We start from the raw sequence: 20384 nt of genomic DNA, 5'->3' as shown, positions 1-20384 counted from the left end.
ACTTTTCCGCCAAAAAAATCTTCCATTATCCCCAGCGCCAAACGAGAAAGGCTTCAGTTTTTTTTTCTCCCAACAGTAATGAGGCTAGGGTTAAAATTTTTCGGCGGATTATTTCAATCGGTTCTGTTTATTTTCTTACTGTTTGATGCATTTAAAATTAAACATTGTTAATGAATCAATCTTTCAGATTCATTCTGAAGTACTTTTGAATTAAAATAAAACAGAATAAAGGAAATTAAAAATTTCTAATCCGCATAGCGTTACCCCAACTGGCGTAGAAAAAATCACGTATTTGCGTTACGTAACCGGCGAAGAAAATTCACGCATGCGCATTCTGTTCTGATTGTTGCCATGACAACGTTATCAATGGATGATTTAAATTATTTTTGGGTTAGTTGCATGCTTTTGTAAGTAAATTGTATTTATGTTAGTTATATATTTTTTGTATATGCTTATAGTTTTAAGTACATCGTTTTTTAAGTAGTTTTTTTAAAACCTGTTTTCAACCGTTTATTTTAAACGATTCGCTTTATTTTCTTAGTGTTTGATGCATTTAAATTTAAACATTGTTAATTAATCGATCTGCTTATAATGAATCTAAGAAAATTTTGTTGACCAACTCTTGAGATATTACATAAATTAAAAAAGATATTCTTTAGTGCCCATAAAGTTTAAACGCTGAGTGACTCTATTTTCAGTAATCAGATTATAAAAAAATGCTTTGTTTCAGTGAAAAATATTATTATATTAATTGAAGATAAATTCTTTCCACTTTAATTTAAAGCATAAATTCTACGGGTGCTAACAGAAAATGAGAGAGATACATATTACGTTATGACTGAAGGCCTTTATAATATTATGAATGAATTATATGATAATCAAAATTTGAAGTTTTAAAATATTTTGATGAAGAAGCTATTAAAGTAGAAATTGCATAAAATATTTAATTATTAAAATTTTAACGAACATTAAGATTGGCGAACCGGCTGGTCGCCAAAGGCGGCTAGTATTTCATAAGTATATGAAATTCATAAGTTGTATGTTCATAAATTCCCCAATACTATATCATTATGAATGAATTTGCTCTGCATTTATTGTATACATCTGAAAAAATTGTTTTCAGAGAATATTTTGTTACCCATAATTTATAATTGTAACTGACTTAACTTTTGTATTTCCTGTTAATCTAGTTTGAAGAAGTTGACTTTTCTAATCTTCTTATATAGGGCCGAATGATTGATCTCATCAAAGCTAAGGCCACTAATCTCAGAAGAGTCACTTTTCTTGTTTTAGATGAAGCCGACAGAATGTTTGACATGGGTTTTGGTAAGTTTTGTTCAGAAATACTTGTATATATAATCAAGATATTTCTTGTGAATTATCTTTATTTCTTTATCTTTATGATCCAGAATTACTTCATAATTGGAATAAAAATATGAACTAAGTGTGAAAAAAATCAGCCTGCTTAAATATAGTGAGGCTTTGGTTTCAAAGTTTTGTTTATATATATATTGCTAACTCCCCAAATATTAGCACAAAAGTTTTCTTGCAAATGCATTTTGATTTCAAAAATAACCCATAACTTAACCTGTGAATTAAATAGAGACTTCTGATTTCTGCATGATAAAAAAAAAATGAAATAAAGTGTTAATTAATAAACTTAGTACTATATACATATTATTTTACAGAAATATTTTTAACAAAAATAGCTTTCTGGATTATTTTCCCTAGTTTAATTCGAGTGGTAACTAAGTATTCTCTGCCCAGAAATTGATATACTTCAGTAGTTTCCAACATTTTTCAGTTGTGGGAGCCACCTACTTGGTGTACAAAAAATATTTTGAATTCCAGTAAAAATATACGTACAAATGTCATATGTCAGTAATTGTTAAAGTTTATTATAAAATGATTTAAAGTACTATGCTGTTTATGAAATAAAAATGTAATTGTTTTTTATTTAGTTGTCACAATGTAAGAAAATTTAAAAGCAAGTTGTCAAGATTCAAAACAAAAAACTAAATATATATATATATATATATATATATTTATTGTTGTCTTCCTCACAACAATTAGATTCTATATTAAAATTTCATATTACGGGATTCTTTCAGTACTTGAATTATTATATTACTCAGTAAATCATATAACAAATGAAAATCTTCATATTTTTACTGTACATTAAGTCATTCATTATACTAATGTTAAGAGTAATAATTGATTGTTTTAAAATCTTAATGGTTGTGTAAAGAATTGAAAATAAGAAGGGGTGGTCTTTTTATGAGAATTTAATAACTTTTTGAACATCGTGGTTTGTATTTCAGTAGAATTTATAGTGTGTAACAATTTTAGAATCAAGCTGCTACGTTTTTATCAAAATATTTGAAAGATCAAGTCTTATCAGAAATTGTGGGAGATAATAAAGATTCTGGAAAACTACCCCAAATCCAGACGATAGTTGAAAGGGCATTTTCTTAAATAAAAATTAAAATAAAAAAATATTTCAAAAAGTGTGTGGTTTTATATTAATTTTTTAAAAATGTGCTGCTGTAGAAAATTTTAAAACCATTTAAGATATTAGATGCATGCAGAAAAATACATGCTCTAAATATCTTCCAAGTATGGATGAGCAAAGATCGCAATCTAAAATAGATGGAGAGAATAAGACAAGAAATATATTACTGATATAAAGGGGGTTAAATCAAAGAAATGATTTTGACACTACAGAAATCTATGATATAAATAACTGAAATGGCAGAGAATAGGGATTTTGAATTTGTAGCAGAATCAAATAACTTGAGGAATTAAGGGTTTGTTAGAGAAGCTTAAAATGCCGATCTCTATTTCTACTATATGATTGTGTTCTCTATAAATCAGAATGTGCATGTTTTGCTGGTAAGAAAGCTTTGACTTAAAGAGTTACTAAACTAAGCACAAATATACTTCAGAGTATAGAAATATGTATAACAGAGATTTGTTAAAAAATTCAAATTATTTAAAGAATTTGTTGTTTTTTGTAGTTATTTCTGCAAATATTATAGTAGTTTAATTGAGATAATTTTTTTGAAGTTTGACAGTTTTTTAAAAAAATATTTTTGTATAATTTGCAATAATAGATATATTGTTGTAATGATATTCAAACTGTTGTGACTGTTTCATAAAAAATTTAATTGCATATTTTTATTCAATTATTGAAAGCTTATGGAAACAAGGATTCTGTGTAAAATATGAATAGTAAGAAAATAAGTTATAGTGTCATGATGTTAAAAGATAGATGAATTGGCTATTACATTAGTATGTTTCATATACATGAACAGAACAAATATGAATCTACTAAAGTAACATTTTTTAATGTAATCACAATTTGGGGCTTAAAATTATATAATTGAGAGAATTATGAGTATCAAGTAATGCGTAAGAGGTGTAATTGAAAGTAAATACAACCAATATTCCTGGTGAATCAGCTGGTTGCCAAAGGAGGTAATTTAAAATATTTTAATAGCACTTTGTTTCTAGCTCATTTGTTTGACTGTAAATAAAGATTTGTTGGTTTTTATCTGTATCATTTTATTTTTACATTTTTCTATATTTACAACATAATACCACACATTGATCAAAAATAAGATTAAACTATTATGGGAGTAACATTTTTTTTTCCCAAAAATAAATTTGATTTGACTTGTGTTAATGCATTTGTCAAAAGAGTAGCTAGAAGTAGCTTATGTTAAATTAATGTTAGTTATAACTATATGGCGATAAATATTATTTTATTATTATTATTTCCTTATTAATTACTGCAGGATGAGCATAAAAAATGTTTTTAGTATTCTGAATTTAAACATCTAGAAATAGTAAGAAAAGAATAGCATATTTGAATGAAAATATTTGATTTAAATTTTAAGGTCCTTTTGAGTCCCCCCCCCCTTTCATTAAGAGTAGAAAAATATCTTTTAATCAGTTAACTACTTTTGACAAGTATACTCATCATGGAAAAAGTACAGAATTTTGCATTATGATGAGTTTATTCAATGGCAGTTATTATATTTATATAATAATTGTTTGGCTATTATAATTAATTTATTATATATATATAACTTACTTTCTAAATTAATATTCACGCACATTTAATTTCTGATTTATGTTTTTATGATTCATTTGTTATTGGTAATAAATTAAACTTGATGTCTTTGAGATTCATTTTAATTTAAGATTGACTTTTGTAGAACCTCAAGTTCGCTCAATTTGTGATCATGTTCGCCCAGATAGACAAAGTAAGTTGATTATTACTGAAATCTTTCATTATTATAATACAATAATATATAATAGATACAAAATTTTTATTTCTTGATAAAAAATGATATTTATCATCTTTTAACAGAATTGATTTAATCAAAATTGGTTTATTTCTTTTTTTAAAAAAAATACATGTTAGTTACTCACTAGCCATGTCTAGCAGACAGATTGTCTAAAATTTATATATTTAAAATAATTCGTAAAACTGTAGCACCAGTCCCCCTGTCAGAAGTACTAGTTGATACACCATTAATAATCACCTACCTTCAATGAACCCCATTTTCCAAAAAAATCTCTCTCTCTCTCTCTCTCTCTCTCTCACTTTTTCTCCCTTCTTTTTTTTCATAATCACTATGAGGGGGGTATAGGGAACATAACTATACAAACACTATGCTACTGATTTTGCCAATTTTTATTTTATATGAAATCACCTAGCCGCTAAATACATTATCAATAGTCATTTTTTCCTCTCTGCCTCCATTTTCAAGATATATTACAGTAAAAGACATGAGCTTCTAACTTAACAGGTGGGTGAATTTTTTTCACACAAGCATAGCTAACTAATCAGAAAACTTTATTATTGTTATGGAATCACTATTTAAATATTATTTTTTGTTCCAGTAATATATATTTCTTCAAAATTGGTTGATGACAATGTTAATAACATTAATATGATTGCTGAATGCAGTTAGTATTGAGAAGTCAGTTTAGTTTTTTTCCATCAAAATTTGGAGAACTACATACTATCACAACAAAGTATTATATTGAATTGTATGTGCATAATAATGATAGAACAATTAATTGATTAAACTTGCTTCAAATTTATGAATTATTTAGCGAAACTGGTCCAACTATTGACCAATTCGCTAATAATTGAGGTCTCTGCCAATATTTTATTTTAGAACATATTTTGAAATAGAGTGAAAGAGGGTAAATTGTCATTGATGGCATACCTAAAGACTTTCATACTTAAAAGCTTTCATTAAAAATATAGTAAATAAATTTGATATAAATTCAGCCTAATGGTTTTGGTTGGTGAACTCTGCTGTGAAATTTCCTTCTAGGAAATCTACTGTGAATTAATTTTTTTTTCGATTTATCTGAAAAATGAAGTATTAAGTGAAACTTTTTTAAATACTTACATTCTTCATGTTTCTTATTTTAAATTTTTATTTATTTATTTTTTTATATTTTTCTTTTTCAGCATTGATGTTCAGTGCTACTTTTAAACGAAAAATTGAACGGCTTGCACGAGATGTTTTAACAGATCCAGTAAGGATTGTCCAGGGAGAATTAGGTGAAGCCAATGAAGATGTCACTCAGATTGTTCTAGTCATGCCTGCTGGACCAGCCAAGTGGGTCTGGCTCACTAGTAAAGTAGTTGAATTGCTCTCAGGTAAATAAGTTTATTGAGAAAAAATTGTTTGAGGCTTTGTTATATGTCTTTGAGATCAACTGGCTTTAAGGCTCTGTTTTCATCCGGAATGATGACATCCCAACTTCTAGATTGTTGAATCTTCCTCATTTATACTTATCACAATTTTCTTCTTTTTTCTACTCCTTTTTTTGCAAGTAAAGGTTTCTTTCATCATAATTTTCAATGAGTTCTGGCTGTGTCAATAAATTTGTTACATCTGGAACTGTAATATTAAATCACAATCAATTATCATCACAATCAAACTTTAGGCCTTCTTGTACATTTTCCCACTGGTTTTTAAGAAAATCCTTTTAGTCATGTACTCAGCTGGAATTCATAGGAGTACCATGATCTTTTCTCTAGATTTAATAAAATCTTTAGATTCACCCTCAAAATCAATATTTTGCAAGTATGGTTCATCAATGTTATACAATTTATACATATACCAGAGTTTTTTACTGTACTACAAGGTGTAAAACTCAAGTGTGGCTTTAGTGGGTGTCTTAGCATTGCTCAAGGCCAAGGTAGAGAGATAATGTATTTATTAGAAAGTATGACAGAAAATTTTGGAGAAATTATTTTAGAAAGTGGGATTAAATGGTGGCTCACTTTTGTTGGAAAAATAACTACTCTATCCACCATAAAAATTGTTTATTTCAATTTGAAATAAGTAAATGGTATAAAAATATCATTACTCTTTCCATTCGTTCTTCCACTGCTGCTGTGTATAAAAGTTTACACACTAGATATATACAGTTGTACAAATCTACGGTTAAAACCTGATTGACCATGATGTCATAGTCAATTCTTATTGACCATATCATCATAGATTTAAATAAAATCTCAGCTATGAAAACAGTGCATCTAATTAGACTAGAACAGAACAAAACTTTTGTAAGCTATGAACAGATTGGTACTGTGCTTTTTACAATGAAATTTTAGTCTTTTGTTTGATAGGTGTGAAAGGTTCCTCTCCCCCCACCCCCACTTTGAAATGCATGGAAAACTCTTTTCTCGTTGAAAAATTTTTCTGCTGCATGTGATTTATTTTCTCTTGTACAACTGAAATGTAAACTTTGTATAACACTCCTATTAAGTAAGAAATCGAGATCCCAAAAAATTTCCTTCCATAAGTTGGTTGTTGTCTAATAATGAGTCAACAGGTGAGATTGACTGTGAAAGTGATTAATGTTCTAGAGATATAGTAATTGTGCTATTCCTCAAAGTGGGATTTTCTTGTTCATTAGTTTGATTAGTTTTTTTATGTAATAATTCTACTACATTTTTAATATTTCAAGTTGTTTTTGTATAATTTTTTTCATTTTATTGTTCAGTTTATCATACTTATTTTTCTATTTAGTGCTTATATTTGACACAATTCATTAATTTATTAATTTACAGTATTAAGTTTAAATTTCAAATAACTAAAAGGTGGTTTAATGAAAAGTTAGTAAATAACCCGAATTTTAAAGGCAATTTGGATTTTCATATTCTCTATACAAGAAATTTAATCACTTTGATCATATATATATATATATATATATATATATATATATATATATATATATATATATATATATATATATATATATATATATATATATATATATATATATAATATAAAATATTCTTTTTACAGCTGGAAGCATTCTCATTTTTGTAACTAAAAAAGCCAATGCAGAAGAATTAGCCAATAACTTGAGATTAAAAGAACATGAAGGTGAGTCAATATTTCTCATGATAAAATTAACTTTTTTTCACACTAGACTGAAGACTATTTTCGTCTTAAAGTTTTAGCATCATTTTTTTTGTTGTTGTTGAATTTCATAATAATTACTAATTGTTTGAAGAAATATGATGTTATTTACTTTACAAATTAATTATTTTTAATATAAAGTTCATTTGAACACATAAGTATGCAATTTTAACAAAGACTATAGTATAGTTTAATTATTTTAAATTGAAAGTATATGCTATTTTTTTATAAATTATACAAAGCCTTAAAAGTTTTATATTTATGATAATTTCTGAAGAAATATAAACGTTCTATTCATTTTATTTCTCCCTATCTCTCTCAATATATATATATATATATATATATATATATATATATATATATATATAATATTTTAAAATTCAATTTAAATCCTAATTAACGTCAAGATTTTTAATTTAACCTATATTAACTTAATTTTAGAATGTACTCTTATTTCCTGATCCAATTCCACCTTTTTTATTTAATTAATGCACCACAAGCTATGTAAAAATGTTTAAATCTACTTTCACACACGCTCTGAGTGAAGGGAAATTAAGCCAAGCAAATTCTTTTAAAGGATATCTAGATTTCCCGTGCCTAAATCGACACATATAAAGAAATCTCCATTAGAATCTCACAGTATATTATAACCGAGAAAAATATTTCTTTACTCTCTTTATGATCTTCTCGCTTTTGAGTCATTCTGTATATTGATGTACTCGTCTCTTCTTGCTCGTGCATAAATTATGCCACCCGGGATGGAATAAAAATAAAGTTCTAAAAAGTCGAAGTATATTCTCTCACTTTGGACCTGAAACTGCTCAAAAATATGTGTTTTACATTGTATATATTCGAGGGTTGGAACCTTAATGGCAACTATTTATTTGCATGGAATACAAAAGTGATTCATGTCACCATATTTTACAGTCCTTCAGTATACACTGCATAAAAAAAGTAGAAGGACACTTGATTTTGTAACAATAACCGAAAAATATTTTATTTTTACTAAAAATTTTTATTAGAAACATTTAACAAATATTTCAAAAATACAATTTTAACATCAGAATTATGATGTTCAAACATAAAATATTAATGGCAACAAAAATAGTTTCTCTTTTTTGAAACTTTGTAAAAAAAGTAGAAGGACAGCATTATAATGAATGAAAAAATAGTGACTTTAATAAGGAATGGTCTTTCCATTGACCTTTATAACTTCAAATATTCTGTTTGGAAGTGAATTGTATAGAGTTTGAATTTCAGTTTGACAAAAATTGTCCCACGAGTCATTCAATGCTTCTCGAAGCTGAGTTTGCGAATCAAATTGCCTTCCATCAGCATAAACTCGACGAACTAGCATTGCCCAGATGTTTTCCACTATATTAAGGTCAGGACTTTTGGCTGGCCATGGTAAAACATCCACATTATTTGTTAGGAACCAATTTTTGACTCCAGTCGCGGTGTGAATGGAAGCTCCGTCTTGCTGAAACTTCCACTCTTCACCACCCATGTCAGAGGCATAAGGAAGAAGCTCGGAATTCAGCACTTGAATGTAGTCTGTATGTTTTTACCTACCATTTAAGAAAACCAGACTTGTCCTTCCTCCGTATCCAACAGCCAACCAAACCATTAAACTCCCTCCTCCCATTTGTCGTGTTGAATAGTATTCGCCTTCAGTCCCCAGACAATGCCAGGAGTGCTGATATCCGTCTGAACCGTCTAAGTTAAATTTCTTTTCATCGGAAAATATCACAGAAGTCCATTCTGTAGTTCAGGACATGTGCTCCTTAGCCCACACTAAACGGTTATCAATGTGATCTTGTTTACACTTGGGATGATGTTTCCGTTTTTTGAAAATGAATTTTTTAGATCTTTTAATATAGTTGTAAACTGTTTATTTCGTCACATGATTAAGTCCTGCTTGATTTCTTGCCTTTGAAACACTTCCTTTGTTCTTCTTCAGCACACGAGCAAGTTTTCTTTCATCACATGATGTTAACTTCTTCGGTCTACCAGTCTTCTTTTTATTTCCATTTTTATAAGGATTTCTGATAAAGTTTGAAATTGTATTGGGGCTCACCTGCAACAATCGAGCAATCTCTCTGACACCTTTACCATCATTTTGATATGCAGAAATTTGCCCTTTTGGCAAATCGTTCAAAGGTATTCCTTTAGGCATTTCTGAGAACGGAGACACAACGTAACTTTTAAACAAATTAGATTTTTTTGACAGAAAAGGATAAACAAAGTACAAAATTACTATTTACATAAAGAACAACTCACTAAATTAAATATATTAGCAAGTGTCCTTCTACTTTTTTTTACGCATTGGAAATTATATATACTAATTTTCTTAATAATATTAGTGGTAGATGTTTAATTTTTGCCTAAAATGAAAACAAGGGTCATTAAACTAAATCTGCATAAATATCTGGTAGTAAGGAGAAAATAAGAGATACTAATTGGCAAAAAGACACTGTCCTTCTACTTTTTTTACGCAGTGTAGTCGCCAGCATTGTGTACAACCCGTTTCCGACGATGTGGAAGTCTCAGAACACCTGTAACAGCGCCTATTCTGTTGATAGTTTGAATGGACCAGTCTACTGCCGCAAGAATCTCTGGAATAGTTTTGAAGCGAATGCCACAAAGTGGTTCCTTCATCTTAGGAATTAAGTCAAAGTCACAGGGTCTTAGATCTGGGTAGTATGGTGGATGGTAAAGTACTTCCCAGCCCCATCGATCAAGCAAATCAGCCACAGCTTGCGCTACATGCAGCTGAGCATTGTCATGCAAAATGATAGAAATGTTCTGCAGAAAGTGTCGCCGTTTTTTTCTCAAAGCTGGTCTGAGATGGTGCTCCAAAATTGAGCAGTGATACTGTGCATTGACGGTCTGCTGTGGGGGAACGGTATGCGTTAGAATGACACCATCACAGTCATACATGAGAATCAGTATAACTTGCACATTGCTGGGATTCTGAAGAAATTTCGAACTTCGTGGTGACTCGTTATTCATTTGAATGGCGTTTCAGTTTTGGTTGGTATTATGTAGCCCGTCTCATCCAGCGCAATGATACTTCGTAAAAAAGCCTCTCCTTCGCACTCATAGTGCTCCAGGTGGGTTCGAGCAGCATCGTATCGTAGCCATTTTTGCATAACCATCAAATGATGTATAACCCATCGTGAAGCAATTTTTCTCATGCTCAGGCGTTCTTTTAGAATGTGCAGCACAGTCCTCTGCGCAAATCCTGTCTGTCGGACCAGCTCACGAATGCTTTGGCATCGATCACTGTTCATTAGTGCGGCAACAGCATGCACTTCTTCTTCGCTGACACTAGGGCGACCTGGCCGATGCATGTCTGCCACATTTTGGCGTTCTTCATTGAAGGCTTTCACCCATCTTGCAACAGTTCTGTAAGGCAAAGCAGATTGTCCGCAAGCCTCTTGAAGTCCTAGATGACATGGTCGTGCTGTACGATCTCTGCCACATTCAATTTTTATCCAACTTCGTTGTTCATGTTTTGAAAACATCCTGCTGAGAGGTAAGGTAGTATGTAGCTAACGTGTGGTATATGTGACATTCGTTGGTTTTGTTGCGTGGTGTTTTTACAGCAGTGTTGCCCAACCCTCCAACCCTCGTATATTACATTTGTGTTTCTGTTCAGCCTTCAGTTATTGCATTTCATTTTGAGGAATTATTTAATGAAAATTAGATGGAGACGCTGCCTTAAACCATGCCATTAGTATCACATATACTGATTCAAATAAATCACATTTCAATGCATTTGATAGTTGAAGTAATCTTCAATCTCAGCCAAATTAGAAAAATTTTGTATTTTCTGTAAAAAATATATATCTGTAGAGCCAATTTTTTTAGAGCTACAGTTATTTTTTGAAGTACTTCAGTTGTTATTCTTATAACATTTCTTATCATTTAATTTTTTTTAAAACTTTTAGTGGCTCTGCTGCATGGTGACATTGACCAAAATGAGAGAAGTAAAGTCATTCTATCATTTAAGAAAAAGGAAGTTCCCATCCTAGTTGCAACTGATGTGGCAGGTAACATTGGACATTATTTTTATTCTTTGATTTACTCAAAATTGTAAAGCATATATATATTAAAAGCATAGATATACAGGGTGTTTATAAAGTCCCGGACCCATTTTGATGTTTAATAACTCATAAAATAATAAAGATATAAACAAACTTATGGCATTTATTGATGGAATAACTCATATATTTTCCTTTTCAGGTTTGAATATTTTTACTTTTGTAAATATCGTCTGCGCGTGTGGTTAATTTCAGATAATTTCATTTTCCAGTCTAAATATCTGTACTTTTCTAAATTTCGTCTGCTTATTAATTGCATTTTTCTCTCATTTGTTTTTGGCAACTATTGCAATGTTATGTTTACTTTTGATGTGTTTGTTCTATCTAGTACTTTTGTATGTGATGTTTTATTCGAGCGGATATTAAGGAGAATGCATACACCACAAGAGAAAGCACAGATTTTATGGTGGTTCATAGAAACGAAATCGATAGTGCAAGCACAGAGAAATTTCAGAAGAATTTACCAAAAAGATCCTCCATCCCAAAACAGCATCTTGCGGTGGAAAAAGAATTTTCTAGAAATTGGAAGTATCGCAGATAAGAAACGTTCCGGACGTCCTTGCACAAGTGATTTTGATGTTGAGCGTGTCAGAGAGACATTTTTACACAATTCTAGAATATCTGTGAGATCAGCGGCAACAGAATTGGATATGCCAATTTCGACGGTGTACAAGGTTATTAAGAAAAAATTAAGACTGCATGCATACAAAGTTAAAATTGTTCAAGTTTTGGAACCGAACGATAGGCCTAGGAGGATGGTCTTTGCAACAGATATGCTAAGGAGGACAGAAGATGCTGCTGATTTTCTGAAGAGCATAATGTTCTCCGACGAAGCATCCTTTCATGTTTCTGGCATTGTTAATCGCCATAACGTGCGCAAATGGCTCTGTGGATGCCGACATGCTTGTCGCTACCTGGCGTGAAATTGACTATCGACTTGATATTCTCCGTGCGACGAAGGGGGCGCACGTGGAAGTTCATTGACAAGGGTCATGAAACTTTTTGAGTCTATTTAACCATTTATGTTATTAATTTAAATCTATCTTTATTATTTTATGAGTTATTAAACATCAAAATGGGTCCGGGACTTTATAAACACCCTGTATATATATTGTAAAGCATATATATATATTATTATAGCACACTAAAATTAACATCAATGCAATGCAATTTTAAAGGACATAAAAATATCGTGTCACATAAAATAATATTATTTAATGCAAGAATCAGATTATGTTCAAGTTATTTTAATTTATCATATTTTCTTAGCTAAATGCTCCATCGTTTTCTCTGATGGCTATAATCCTTTCAGTGTTATTAGTATAGTTCCAGATATCATTTTCCACAAATTAAGCATATTGTTATGTTCTTTGTTTAAAAGGTTAGGTCTTAAAAATACTTATTATGTGGCAAATTGTTTGGAGATTTCGTTAATTCTCAAACTGTATTAAATTAAAATTGCTTCGTAGAAGTGTTGTGTTATGACAAATTGCCTTTGTCTGAGTAGAATTAACACCATTATTTGGTGTTCCACAAATTATTGAAGGATTTTGAAAACCATATCTTTAAAAAAAGACAGAATGCAATGGAAAAGTGATGCATATAGTTTTACATTTGAAAAATCAGGGAATTTTTTCCTACTTAATTGCAAATTTAATTAGCATTGCTGCTGACAGGTGATTCTGTCAAATAGGAGAAATAAAAACCAGTATGAAAATGTTGCAAGGACTATTGCAAAAAATTAAACAATGTTTTCATTATAATCGTCATTTACAACAACAGCATTATACATTTTCAGGCAAGAATGAGTTACTGTGAGTACTTTGTTTTATTATACCTTTTGCCGATCATCTGCAGCACTACCTGTTGATAGAAATGTTAACTAAATGTGTAATTTGGTGGGGGGGGGATCCCTGATTTTCCAAGCATAAGGTCGCAGATGAGACAGTTCTATTTCATTCCATCTTTATTAATTTTCAAAGTCCCTCAGTGATTTTTCGGACACTTGATATTATTCTCGTCATTTTTGTCACAGAAAACTATACTAAATTCTTTTGAATTGTTTGACAATTGTCATTAAATTTTATTTGTAATTTTTAGATTTGAATAGATTATTAGTATTTGATCATTCAACAGAATTTCACCACATTTAAAAAAAAAGGAATTTATATAAAGATTATCTAAAAAATAATGACTCCCATTCATGTGACATGCATTTCTAATTTATTGACTGAAAACAGTAATGAATTTTATTAAAAACATTCTTTACTTTAATTCTGAAAGTGAAAAGAATTTTGTAGTATGTGCATATTAAATTATTTTGAGATGTATCACTTATACAACAACATATATTTTTTCTTACCTCCATTGTCTGTACTAAGTTATGAATATTATATGCAGTCTTGAAGCAAATAAAGGCATTTAATTTAATGCGTAAGTTAAAAACTTTTAGGATATGAAATCAATTTGTATTGAAAGAACTTTCAATGTGCAGCTAATATTTTCTTGAACATGTTATTATTCTTTGATATTCTCTATGAATATTTTTCATTTGTTGTATATCTTATGTTAAGTTTAATGCTACAGCTTAACTTTGTTTCTTATTCAAACTTACATTTTTAGAAGATTTAAATTATATTTTTTAAATTGTAAACTTCCTTGCTTTTAATATTTTCTTAAATAATTTACAAAATAAATTTGTTTTTTATTTGAAAAAAGGTGTTTAAATAAAGAAAAGAGCAATTTTATATACTATTTTAACATAATTGAACTGATACATTCGGTTTTCTTGAATGTGAAAAATTATTTCTCAAAGTTTATAGTATTATAAAAAAGTAGAATGATTTCATTTCTTAATACTAAAAATGATAATTAATTTCATGTAATAACAATAAAGTTTCTATAATAGAATATTAATATTAGAAAACTTAGACTTTCTATAAAATCTTATTTTATATACTTGCAAGTTGAAGAATTTTAAAAATGATATTATGTAATGCAATAACATTTATTATCAGCTCGTGGCCTGGACATTGCACATGTAAAGACAGTCATAAATTATGATGTTGCACGGGACATTGATACCCATACTCACCGCATTGGACGGACAGGAAGGGCAGGAGAAAAAGGCATTGCATATACCCTGGTGACAGACAAAGATAAGGAGTTTGCAGGGCACCTGGTGAGGAACTTGGAAGGAGCCAACCAGGCAGTGCCTCAGGCACTCATGGATCTTGCCATGCAGGTAGCACATGTTAATCAGTATTTGCTATAATTAATGATAACTCCACAGTGTGAAAAAGCTGTAATATGGGGCATTATATTTTGTTAAGTAGTCTTAATTACAATCAAACTTAATTTTGTATCATTGATCAGGACTGCATAAAAGAAATTACCTAAAATGAATGTATCGAAATTTCATAAATAGCTATTAGAAAGTATTTTTTACCACATATAAAAAAAAAATGATGTGCAGTGAAGAGCAACTGCATAAAAAGAAATATTTTTGTTTTTAAATTTAATTTCTAATTTTAAACATGGAAAGATTTTCAAAATACACGTAATTCAATACTACTCGTAATCTTAAACATGCATCTTCTTATATTAGATTTATTTTTTAATATATTATTTATTTTGTAATATTGGAATTGATGTGATATGTGTACACTTGTATTAGTGTGCGTATGTACACTGAATAGTGTTCACATGTAATGATATTTGTTATAATGCCAATTGGAATTCATATACTACATTTAAAAAATTGCATAAAAAAGGACCACACAAAAACATGTTTGACTGTATTTAAAAATAGTTAATATATTAATTCAGTTTTTAATAATGGTATTTAATATTTCATGGGTGCATGTTTTAAAAAATTATCTGCCTCCTTGGCAAAAGTAATTGTTTATTTCATGGAAAAAAATTCCAGATGCCATTTGGTTGTTATATTACCATTCATAACTTTCTACATTCTATTAAATAGACCTTGCTCTGATTATTATTTACATTTTCTGTGCTGTCTACTACATTTATCTTTTTTTTTCTTTGTTATTCAATTATGATCTTTAAAAGAAAACTATGAATTCTTAAGCACTTTTTTTTTTCTTTCAAAAACTTATTATTATGTATTTAAAATTGATATGTTTTGGATTTCTTTTTGTTTCACAAAATAGTTTTATTCCAGTTATATTAGCAGATGGATAATTTTTACTTATTATTTTGAAACAAACCATTATTTTATACTAAAAAAATTGTGGTGTTAAAAATTGTGGTTACTATATTTAATAGAAAAATATATCTTTAATATAAACAAACATGGAGATCACATGCGTAAGTTTTTGAAAATGAATAATCAATCCATAGTTAGTAATAAAATCTTTACTTAATGTAGTTCCATAGTTACTTTATAAAATTAGCTATTTGGGAACTTTTAACAAAACCCATTATTTTCTAATCCAAGGAATAGCATTGTTATAGGGTCAAAAGCTCATATATCGAATATTTTGACTTCCATTTTTGATTTTTAAGCTATCTCTTTCTCTGAATGACATTCTTTGCTTTAGATTTAAAAAATCGTATCGAAGTATGCTTAGTATAAGTGTACATTCCATCGTCTTATCATGGTTTTAAATTATGAGGTCCATCTTCAGTAGCCTTCTTGTTGCTTCAATTTAGGCATTGCTTTAAATATTAATTGATTATTAGCATGCCAACTTACTGTGATGTTGAATGTGCTGAGGTATTTTTTTAGTTTATTCATTTATTTATTACTAGCCGCCTTTGGCAACCAGTGGGTTCGTCAAAATTAATACAAAGTCTTCGATTATTTAGTGTAACTTGTTCTCTTAACAGATTCTTCAACAAAATATTTTTAAACTTGAAATGTTGATAGTCACATAACTCATCCTGCTATAGAATCCTTATGATATTCTTTTCATTATACTATTTTCTCCCTAATTTTTTGTTAGTTCCTCTAAAATTTGAATCTGAAGTGGAAATGATAAAATTTCAAAACATACAAAAACTTTTTTACTGAAACCAAACACATATTTTTTTAAATATAACTACAGAAAATTGAAACTTTCAGCATTGAAATTTTATAATTTATGCAGCATCTCAAAGAATTATTCAATAACAAAATCATCTGCTTCATCCTAAAATTCAGTTTTACTTTTTAAAAGATTTAACTGCAATAAGTAATATTTTATTATACTCAATAAATATACTTTAGCCAATGATGTAAAATAAATGAACAATTATGGGGACTAAATTTTACACAGTATTTTTATCTTGCTAATCATATTCAGTAAAATATTCTTGACAATCCAGTGTATGTTTCAATCTTCTGCAATGAAGTCTGACCAAATTATAAAGTTCTGAATTTAATTAGGACAATCAGCTATTTTATTATTTTAAGCAATCAAACATGGGAAAACTCCTGCCAATTGGCATATTTTCATCAAAATTCTCAATGTAGAAATCTAAAATAGTGCTTTTTTTATAGACTAATGATTTTCAAGTTTCCATAACCCAATTGGTTTTAATTGCAAAAAAAGTTGGATTTTTTTTTTTTTTTTTTTTTTTTAAATATTACTGCCTTAAGAATATTTTTATTAAAATATGACTCACAGAGCAGAAAAACTGTATAAAAATATAAAATTTGTAATTCATTGGAAATTTATTGATTAAAACTACATAAAATATAATTATTTACTTCATTAAGACCCTTTTTTTATTTGATGTATATGCTTCTTAACATTTTAGCAATTAGATATTGAACCCAGATTAGAGTAGATATCCAGTACACATTAAACTATGTTTGTCTTAAAAAAAATGAATTATTAAATATATATATATATATATAATATGGATATTTTTAAAAGTGACAGATAACTTTTTCTAGCATTTAATTTTTAAAAAAAGAACACATTTCATATTTATTTCATTTAATTCAGATACATGCTGAAAATTAGACTTTTCTATGCTCAGTTTACAGTAAGGACTAACTTAATCATTTAATTTGATCTTTTGTCAGTGTAATGGCAATATGTTGATAAAAACTAATTTTTCCCACATACAGGTAAGGTGCTCATGATGGTTTATTTTTATTTTTATTTTGTGCAGTATAAATTATGAGAAAATATGGTCAATATATATATTTTTTATTTATTAAAATTAGAAAATTGATAGGTTTAAACAGTGGTATCGTTGAAAAGATACTTTTAAAACTTTAAATTGATGCAAGAATCTTTTTTTCTATACTGTGATAATTTCGGAAGTTATCATGAAAAAAGTCTATATTCAGCTTAGTTTTTAATTAATTAAAAAAAAAAACTAATTTGCACTGAAGTGCATATTTTTCTCCTCCAAAGCATGTTATGTGCCAAATTTGGTAGCTGTGGGACAAACAGTGTGGACTGTAAAGTGGTGACACACACACATAACTCATTCATCTTTATTACTGGGATATGTTACTATATTATAATTGTTAAAATTTGCTTCTATCAATGCTACAATTTTTTTTTTTTTTAATTCATAGAAAGGAAAAACAAATTTTTTTAGATTTAGTATGAATGAATTGAGGACTTTCAGAATGAACATCAATAAGTTATTATCTATCTTTAGAGAGTTAAATGTGTATATTGCATATATATTAAGTTTAAAAAGACATTTTCATAAAATCTGACTTTTTTTTTTTTTTTAAATCTGCAAGTTGTTTCTTTAACTGTTTATTGAATTGACGGAACAAAAATTAATTTCAAAAACAATCTTATTTCTGTAATGAAAAATATTTTTTAAAAGGAACATTGCAATTTTTATCAAAAATTGAAGTTTTGTAAAAAATGGGTGCATATATGCTATTCTTTTGAAAATTTTTAATCATTTTAGAATGTAACATTGCTGCAATTTTTGCTATACTTGTTTCAAAATATTAAAGGTTTCTGTATATTCTTTGCCAGTTTCACATAACTTTAGGTTTGTATATGCACATAATATTTGTCACATAAATGAAAGATAAAAAAATTTTATAATTTAATTTTCAGAGTTCATGGTTCCGGAAATCTCGTTTTAAGCAGAGCAAAGGCAAAAAACTGAACAGATCTCAAGGTCTTGGTTTCAGGGAAAGACCTGGTTTAGGTGCAGAAGAAATAGTTAGTGCTGCTTTATTTTTTTCATTTTAATATTGACTTTAATTTCTAAATCCCACTATTAATAGTTTATGATTTTCTTTTAGTTTTTTCCTTGATATTTGTTATTCTATTAGAAGTTTTATGCAAGATTTCTAGTATAATTCATGTTTTGAAAATCTGTTTGATAATTTGACCTAAATTTTTTATATGCAAATATCTCATACTTTCCAAAGATTTTCTCATCCGATTATAGGGTATTTTAAAGCAGTAGGTATTTTATATTGCAAATTGGTAATTTTAAATGAACTTATTTTTTATACTTTTTAGAAATAAAAATTAAAGAAATATAATCTAAAACGATACTGATATGAAACACTTCAGATTGTTAATTTTCTTAATATCATTTAGTATACAAATACAAAGTTTGTTGAAAAGGTGTAATTAGACAAAATACCGAAAATTCCTTTGCTCAAGATTATATATATATGATTTGTTTAATCTCTTGTACCAGAAATATTACACTTATATAGAAATATCAATAGCAAAAATTCTATTGAAATTGATATCAAACAAATTATCAATTTTTGTGGGAGGGGGAGATAAAAGATGTTGACTTCAGTCACACAAAATGCAACATTTGTTCATAATTTGTATTTTATATGGTAAGAAGTGATATATTTAGAAGAATATCCTTTAATATTTTATATTTCATAGATGAATATCCTTTAAACCTTCTTTGCATGATTTTTTCCTTTTCTTGTGAAATAAATCAGGGTGATATAGTTCATTAAAAGAACAATGTTTTTAAAAAAATCCTAGTATAAATGTATAATATAAAATAATTAAAAAAACAGTATGATAGAAATATCCATCATCATGCAAATTTACGTGTTAAACTCAGTGCAAAATCTTCAATGCCCCTCTCTTTTAAATTTCTCCACTCATTGTCGCTTTTATTATCAAAAAATCTCAGATTAGTTATTTAAAAAAAATATTCAAAAAATCGCATGTTTCTTCCAACCACAACAAACAGCGGAATGACAAGTTCAAACACTGCCATAATAATTGTGACATTTGATTTTTTTTTTTTTTTTTTTTGACAGCTACGTTTCTTATTATGCAATAGTTGTGAAAAAAGTTGCTAACAACAACTAATTTACAGTACACCTGTTTTGAGAATAGTTTCTTGTTCACTAAATCTTTCCATCATCATGCAAAGAAGAGTTAATATTTCATCCAGTTAATTGTAGAAGTCTCCTTTTTTAAAGTCATGCACATATGCATTAAATGCAGTTCAAATGGTTGCATAGTAAATTTTCAAGAAATCATAATAAAAGTGAATAAGATTTCATTATTTTTACATAAAAATTTGCACACTGAGCATGCTAAAATGAAGATTTGGATTGATGTGTATACACATCAAATGTACTTAACTGGTTACTACCATTATTTTCATGAAAAAAGTATTAATATTTTGTGATATTTCAGTTATCTAATCCAAAGAAGGTTATTCCAAGCTTCTCCAACTCCTCTCTCCCAAAATTTAGTGGCCCACAGACAGATAGGTTGTCAGCCATGAAATCTGCATTTCAGGTTTGTGAAATATAACACATTTCTTTCATATGAAAACAGATAAGATTAATTCTTATGTTAATATTGATTAAAATTATGCAATTTAATTTGTG

The 20384-nt window shown here is 28.5% G+C and overlaps 1 protein-coding gene across 2 annotated transcripts in view; it reads left to right on the top strand.

The window, feature by feature from the left end:
* LOC129983832 (ATP-dependent RNA helicase DDX42-like) overlaps positions 1-20384 on the top strand; it is a 50778-nt gene that overhangs the window by 30063 nt on the left and 331 nt on the right. For both annotated transcript variants that reach the window (XM_056093488.1, XM_056093489.1), the window contains exons 10-17: positions 1227-1326; positions 4221-4268; positions 5495-5686; positions 7347-7427; positions 11417-11518; positions 14587-14813; positions 18613-18720; positions 20188-20292. In XM_056093488.1, coding sequence (XP_055949463.1) covers positions 1227-1326; positions 4221-4268; positions 5495-5686; positions 7347-7427; positions 11417-11518; positions 14587-14813; positions 18613-18720; positions 20188-20292 — 963 coding nt within the window. The remainder of the gene's footprint in view (positions 1-1226; positions 1327-4220; positions 4269-5494; positions 5687-7346; positions 7428-11416; positions 11519-14586; positions 14814-18612; positions 18721-20187; positions 20293-20384) is intronic.

The sequence above is a fragment of the Argiope bruennichi genome, chromosome 9 (genome assembly GCF_947563725.1).
Source record: "Argiope bruennichi chromosome 9, qqArgBrue1.1, whole genome shotgun sequence".
Classification (NCBI taxonomy): domain Eukaryota; kingdom Metazoa; phylum Arthropoda; class Arachnida; order Araneae; family Araneidae; genus Argiope; species Argiope bruennichi.
Note: the sequence above shows the minus strand (reverse complement) of the source record. Positions and strands in the feature narration are given on the sequence as shown.